Genomic DNA, 8343 nt, shown 5'->3' on the forward strand with positions numbered 1-8343 from the left:
GAAGGAGCAGGGGAGGGGCTGTGCGACCAGGGCATCATCTAGGACTCCTGCCGCCGGTACAGTGGAAACCTGCTGACAGGGGAAAGCTTCCCTGCGCAGGGACCCCATAAACGCAGGGTGGGAGACCAGAGAACAGAACTGATCGAATCCAGATCCATGCGTGAGAGAAACCACCCCCACCCCTGGCCCTGGCAAAGCGCACTTGGCACCAACATCTTGCCCAAAGGTGGAGAGCTCAGAACACGCAGATCTTGACCCCCATCTAGTGGCGACAGGTGGTAACTGCAACCGAATTCTACCACCATGCGAAAAAACCGCTTCTCTACCATCCAGCAATTTATAAAAGCCCCAGACCAGAAGGAAAATAATAAAAACCTAGAATTAAGTCCTGAGGACTTGGAATTAGGTAAACTAAATGAAAATGAGTTCAGAGCAGCTATAATAAAAAAACTCAATGAGGTAGAGAGAAAGATAGAGAAATAAGCCGAGTTCTGGAGTTACTTCACAAAAGAGATTGAAATTATAAAGAAGAATCAAACAGAATTACTAGAGATGAAAAACACAATGGACCAGATAAAACAGAATACGGATTCCCTGAATGCCCGGGTAGACACCATAGAAGAGCAAATTAGCATAATCGAAGATAGACAGGCTGAATTGCTCCAGACAGAGGAAGAAAGAGAACTAAGGGTTAAAAGGAATGAGGAAAGTATTAGAGAGATAGCAGATTCAATGAGGAGAAAGAATTTAAGGATCATAGGAATTCCCAAGAACGTAGAAAAGGAAAGTGGAGCAGAAAGTGTGCTTAATGAAATTATAGAAGAGAACTTCCCAAATCTAGGGATTGAGGGAGAAATGTGTGTAGAGGAAGCTTTCAGATCTCCTAGATTTGTCAATGTAAAAAGAGCTACTGCAAGGCATATAGTAGTAAAATTGGCAAAAAGGAATGACAAAGAAAGAATACTCAGGGCTGCACGAAATAAGAGAATTACCTACAAGAGAGCCCCTATTAGACTTTCAGTGGATTTCTCTGCAGAAACCTTACAAGCTAGGAGAGAATAGAGTGACATATTCAAAGCTTTAAAAGATAAAAATCTTCAGCCAAGAATACTCTATCCAGCAAGAATATCCTTCAGATATGAGGGAGAAATTAAATCTTTTCCAGACAAACAAAAGTTAAAGGAATTTGTAACCAAAAGTCCTCCACTACAAGAAATCCTCAAGAAGGCTCTCATACCTGAAAAAAGAAAAAAGGGAGAAAGGAGTCACAAACCACAGAGTAGGGAGAGAGATAAATAGAAGCAGAATAGGACAGCAAATATTCAACTATAGCATTAGGATAAAGGTAAGGAAACTACCAAAGCAAAGACGATCTTATCACTCTAACTACAAACTCATAACACAAGTTGGAACAAGAAGTGAAAATAATAATTTAGGAGGGGAAGAGCAAAGGGACTAAATTAGTCTAGGCCAAGTAAGTAAAAGACCACCAGAGAATGGACTATATTATACACGAGATTCTAAATACAAACTTCAGGGTAGACACTAAACTAAACAACAGAACAGAGACACAAAACATAAATAAGCAAAAATCTAAGAAACCCAGCATAAGAAATTGCAGTATCAAATGGGTAGGATAAAGCACACAGGAAGAGAAAAGCAGGAAAGCCAGATAATGGGCAACAGATTGACAGCTTTAAGTCCACATGCATCAATAATCACTCTCAATGTAAACGGATTGAACTCTCCAATAAAAAGACACAGAGTGGCAAAATGGATTAAAGAACAAGATCCAACAATTTGTTGCCTCCAGGAAACACACCTCAGCCCCAAGGACAAAAACAGGCTCAGAGTGAAGGGGTGGACGACCATACTTCAAGCTAATAGCAAGGAAAAGAAAGCAGGTGTTGCAATTCTTATATCAGACAAAGTGGATTTCAAAATAAGACAGGTAAAGAGAGACACACAGGGACAATATATAATGATCAAAGGGATACTTCATCAAGAAGAAATAACGCTTATAAATATCTATGCACCCAACATAGGAGCACCAAGGTTCATAAAGCAACTATTAACAGACCTAAAGGAAGATGTTAAAAACAACACAATAATAGTAGGGGACCTCAACACCCCACTCACATCAATGTACAGATCATCCAGACAGAAAAGTAACAAAGAAATAGTGGAGCTAAACGAAAAACTAAAACAATTGGACTTAATAGACATATATAGATCACTTCACCCTAAAAAAACAGAATGCACATTTTTCTCAAGTGCACATGGAACATTCTCAAGGATAGACCATATGTTGGGAAACAAGGCAAGCCTCTACAAATTTAAAAAAATTGAAATAATAACAAGCATCTTCTCTGATCATAATGCTATAAGGCTAGAAATTAATTACAAGAAAAAAGCTGAGAAAGGCACAAAGATGTGGAGACTAAACAATACACTACTGAACAAGCAATGGATCATTGATGAAATTAAAGAAGAAATCAAAAAATACCTGGAAACTAATGAAAATGATAACACGCCATACCAACTCATATGGGATACAGCAAAAGCTGTATTAAGAGCAAAATTCATCGCAATACAGGCACATCTTAACAAACAAGAAAAATCCCAAATAAGCAATCTTAAACTACACCTAACTGAACTAGAGAAAGAAGAACAAATAAAGCCCAAAGGCAGCAGAAGGAGAGAAATAATAAAAATCAGAGCAGAAATAAATACTATTGAAACGAAAAAGGCAGTAGAAAGGATCGATTAAACAAAGAGCTGGTTCTTTGAGAAGATAAATAAAATTGACAAACCCCTAGTCAGACTTACAAAGAAGAAAAGGGAGAAAGCTCAAATAAACAAAATCAGAAATGAACGAGGAGAAATAACAACAGACTCTGCAGAAATACAAGGGATTATAAGAGAATACTACAAAAAACTCTAACAGAATGGATAACCTAGAGGAAATGGATAAATTCTTGGACTCTTACAATCTCCCAAAGCTCACTCAAGAAGCAGACAATTTGAACAGACCAATTACAAGGAAAGAGATTGAAACAGCAATCAAAAACATCCCAAAGAATAAAACCCCAGGACCAGATGGCTTCCCCAGGGAATTCTACCAAACTTTCAGAGAGGATTTAACTCCTATCCTTTTCAAGCTATTCCAAAAAATTAGGGAGGATGGAACACTTCCTAACACATTCTGTGAGGCCAACATCACGCTGATACCAAAGCCAGACAAGGACGCCACGAAAAAAGAGAACTACAGGCCAATATCACTGATGAACATAGATGCAGAAATTCTAAACAAAATTTTGGCCACCAGAATTCAGCAATTCATCAAATGGATCATACATCATGATCAAGTGGGATTTATACCAGGGACACAGGGATGGTTCAACATCCACAAATCAATCAACGTGATACACCACATCAACAAACTGAGGAATAAAAACCACATGATCATCTCAATAGATGCAGAGAAGGCATTTGACAAGATCCAACAGCCGTTTATGATAAAAACTCTGAACCAAATGGGCATAGAAGGGAACTACCTCAACATAATAAAGGCCATATATGACAAGCCCACAGCCAAGATCATACTCAATGGGCAAAAACTGAGTGCCATCCCCCTGAAAACAGGAACAAGACAAGAATGCCCTCTATCACCACTCTTATTTAACATAGTACTGGAGGTCCTGGCCAGAGCAATCAGGCAAGATAAAGGAATAAAAGGAATCCAAATAGGGAGGGAAGAAGTGAAAACAACTCTTGCTGTTTGCAGATGACATGATCTTATATATAGAAAACCCCAAAGAATCCATTGGAAAACTCTTAGAAGTAATCAACAACTACAGCAAAGTTGCAGGGTATAAAATCAATTTGCATAAATCAGTAGCATTTCTATATTCCAACAACGAACTGACAGAAAAAGTACACAATACCATTCACAATAGCAACAAAAAGAATAAAATACCTCGGGGTACATTTAACTGAGGAAGTGAAGGACCTATATAATGAAAATTACAAGGTCTTTCTGAGAGAATTGGATGACGACATAAGGAGATGGAAAGACATTCCATGTACAGGGATTGGAAGAATAAATATAGTTAAAATGTCCGTTCTACCTAAAGCAATTTACAGATTCAACGCTATCCCAATCAGAATTCCAATGACATTCTTTACAGAATTAGAACAAAGAATCCTAAAATTTATATGGGGCAACAAAAGACCCCGAATTGCTAAAGCAATCCTGAGAAAAAAGAAATGGGAGGCATTACAATCCCTGACTTCAAAACTTACTACAAAGCTACAGTAATCAAAACAGCATGGTACTGGTACAAAAACAGGTGCACAGATCAATGGAACAGAATTGAAAGCCCAGAAATAAAACCACACATCTATGGACAGCTTATCTTCGACAAAGGAGCAAAGTGCATACAATGGAGAAAAGAAAGTCTTTTCAACAAATGGTGCTGGGAAAACTGGAAAGCCAAATGTAAAAGAATGAAAATTGACCATTCTTTTTCACCATTCACCAAAATAAACTCAAAATGGATCAAAGACCTAAAGGTGAGACCTGAAACCATAAGGCTTCTAGAAGAAAACGTAGGCAGTACACTCTTTGACATCAGTATTAAAAGGACATTTTCGGACACCATGTCTTCTCAGAGAAGGGAGACAATAGAAAGAATAAACAAATGGGACTTCAACAGACTAAAGAGCTTCTTCAAGGCAAATGAAAACAGGATTGAAACAAAAAAACAACCCACTAACTGGGAAAAAATATTTGCAAGTCATATATCTGACAAAGGATTAAAATCCATAATATATAAAGAAGTCTCGCAACTCAACAACAAAAAATCAAACAACCCGATCGAAGAATGGGCTGGAGACATGAACAGACATTTCTCCAAAGAAGATATATGGATGGCCAATAAGCACATGAAAAGATGCTCATCATCGCTGATCATCAGGGAAATGCAAATCAAAACTACACTAAGATATCACCTTACACCCATTACAATGACAAAAATATCTAAATCTAATAGTAACAAATGTTGGAGAGGTTGTGGAGAGAATGGAACCCTCATACACTGCTGGTGGGAATGCAAACTAGTGCAGCCACTATGGAAAACAGTATGGAGATTCCTCAAAAAATTAAAAATAGAACTACCATATGATCCAGCCATTCCACTACAGGGTATCTATCCAATGAGCCTGAAGTAAGCAATTCCAAAAGTCCTATGCACCCCAATGTTCATTGCAGCATTATTTACAATAGCCAAGACATGGAAGCAACCTAAGTGCCCACCAACAGATGAATGGATAAAGAAGTTGTGGTATATATATACAATGGAATACTACTCAGCTGCAAAACAGAACAAAATCATCCCATTTGCAACAACATGGATGGACCTTGAGGGAATTATGTTAAGTGAAATAAGCCAGTTAGAGAAGGATAATCTCTGTATGACTCGACTCATATGAGGAATTTAAAAATGTGGACAAAGAGAACAGATTAGTGGCTACCAGGGGAAAGGTGGGGAGGAGGGTGGGTACAAAGGGTGAAGTATGCACCTACAACACGAATGACAAACATTAATGTACAACTGAAATCACACAAGATTGTAACCTATCATTAACTCAATAAAAAAAAAAAAAAAAACAGACACACAGATCAATGGAAGATAATTGAGAGCCCAGAAATAAACCCACTCATTTATGGATAGCTAATTTTCGACAATGAGTCAAGAACAAACAATGAAGAAAGGAAAGTCTCTTCAATAAATTGTGTTGGGAAAACTGGACAGTCAAATGCAAAAGAATTAAAGTAGACCATTATCTTACACCATAGACAAAAATTAACTCACAGTGGATTAAAGACTTGAATGTACGACCTGAAACCATTAAACTTCTAAAAGAAAACACAGGCAGTACACTCTTTGACATCAGTCTTAGCAGCATATTTTCAAGTACCATGTCTGACCAGGCAAGGGAAGTGACAGAAAAAATAAACAAATGGTACTACATCAAACTAAGAAGCTTCTGCACAGAAAAGGAAATCAGCAACAAGAAGAAAAGACAACCTAACAACTGGGAGAGGATATTTGCAAACCACAGATCTGATAAGGGGCTATTATCCAAAATATAGAAAGAAATCATACATCTCAAAACCAAAAACTTAAAAACTCGATTAAAAAATGGGCAAAAGATCTGAACAGACATTTCTCCAAAGAAGATATACAGATAGCCAACAGGAACATGAAAAGATGTTCAACATCATTAACAATAGTTTAGGGAAATGCAAACCAAAACTACAATGGGATATCACCTTACTCCTGTCAGAATGGCTATAATTAACAAGATAGGAAACAGTAAGTGTTGGAGAGGATGTGGAGAGAACGGAATCCTCATAACACTGCTGATGGGAGTGCAAATTGGTGCAGCCACTATGAAAAACACTATAGAGTTTCCTCAGAAATTGAAGAATAGAACTACCATACAATCCAGCTATTCCACTGCTGGGCATTTATCCAAAGAACATGAAAACATGAATGCATAAAGATACATGCACCCCTATGTTCACTGCAGCCTTATTCACAATAGCCAAGACTTGGAAGCAACCTAGGTGCCCATCAAGGGTTGAAGGGATAAAGAAGATGTGGTATATATACACAATGGAATACTACTCAGCCCTAAGAAATGATGAAATCTGGCCATTTGTGACAACATGGATGGACCTCGAGGGTATTATGCTAAGTGAAATAAGTCAGAAGGAGAAAGTCAAATACTGTATGATCTCACTCATAAATAGAAGATAAAAACAACAACAAACACATGGCAACAGAGACTGGATTGGTGGTTACCAGAGAAGGGGGTGGGGGAATGGGGTGTTTAGGCTCACATGTGTGTAGTGATGGATTGTAATTAATCTTTGGGTGGTGAACATGATGTAATCTACACAGAAATTGAAACATATAATGATTTGCACCTGAAATTTATATAATGTTATAAACCAATGTTACCACAATAAAAAATAATAATAAAAATAAAAGGAAATGAGGTAGTTGAAGGTAAAAAAAAAAAAAAAATAGAGATTTTCTTTTTTGTAACTCTGCCTTCAAAACTAATGAACTCCAATGACTAAACTGGTTATAGGTTCTTTCAGTGCCGATGACAGTTTAACTGCAAAGTTAAGATCCCTTGCCTTCTCCTGATCTCAAGATTTTTAGCAGCTGTGGTTTCACATTATTTGGCAGAAATGTTTAACACAAGCATCTGGGATTCTTTCATGTCAACTGTTGCTCTTTAAGAAGGGTATTCTTTACTTAAATTACTACTTTTCTTTTTAAGACTACTTCAGAAGAAATGAATGTCCCCTCCACATTCCCTGCCAACACTCAATTTCAAAATTCAGCCTGCTCTAGGAAATTGAAAAGGAACCTCCTTTCTAAATCTGAAAAGCTTCAGGATAGTCCCCAGGGTGAACAGCATCTCTGGGCTGGATCCTCAAACCCACTTCCAGATGGAACCCTGGATGTAGACGAGCAGATCCAGGCTCCCAACCCCTTTTCAGATGACAGCCTCCGGAAAGATGTGCGTGGCAGAGATCTAATCCTCTGATTCCAGATGTGGGCCAAAGAGCACAAGAATAAGTTGAATCATCTTCTCCCCTACCATATATAATTCCCTGAGAGAGAAAGTCTTCTGACGCCACCCCAACAACACTCCACAGTAAATTTCCAGGGAGCTGAGTCTCCAGAGATGGAAGCCTTATTGTTCTCTCACATTTTTTCTCTCTTCCTATTTTCCACCTTCAATCCAAAAGATAGACTGTGCCTCACCTGGGTCAAGGTGCTTATCTCTGGGCACACTTTGGGGATTCGGTTATTCTGAAGGTCTAGAGTCTTCAGGCCAGGCAGTTTTTCCAATGTTGAGGGCATCTTTGTTATCTTCTTCCCATTCAAGGTAACAATCTTAGTGTTTTTACCACCCTTCAGTGCTCTTACCAATAACCTTTCAGCCATGGGCTTGGAAGAAAAATAGAAAAGGGAGAAGGTTACCATTGGAGATTAAGTGCCCTATTATGCATCTTTAGAACTTATAATTACAGAATTGTTGTGTCATGGAAACAAACATTCTGAGGTCTAACATGGTGAAGGTGGGAGGCATCAGATAGTTTCCTGTGTAAAAGGTAGGGAGGGGAAATAGCTGATTCCAGGTTTAGGGCAAAAATGTACAAGATGAGCTAGAATATCTAATGCTAGAGACATGGAAGTTATCAAAGACTAATGATATTGCATCAAAAAGACATAGAAGCCAACTTCTAGGGGCACC

General features: G+C 38.2%; 1 protein-coding gene across 1 annotated transcript in view; it reads right to left on the reverse strand.

The window, feature by feature from the left end:
* Positions 1 to 8033, reverse strand: part of LRRC69 (leucine rich repeat containing 69) — a 117746-nt gene extending 109713 nt beyond the window's left edge. The window contains exon 1 of the mRNA XM_046641841.1: positions 7851 to 8033. Within this exon, the coding sequence (XP_046497797.1) occupies positions 7851 to 8033 (183 nt within the window). The remainder of the gene's footprint in view (positions 1 to 7850) is intronic.
* Positions 8034 to 8343: the final 310 nt, after the last annotated feature.

The sequence above is a fragment of the Equus quagga genome, chromosome 16 (genome assembly GCF_021613505.1).
Source record: "Equus quagga isolate Etosha38 chromosome 16, UCLA_HA_Equagga_1.0, whole genome shotgun sequence".
Taxonomy (NCBI): domain Eukaryota; kingdom Metazoa; phylum Chordata; class Mammalia; order Perissodactyla; family Equidae; genus Equus; species Equus quagga.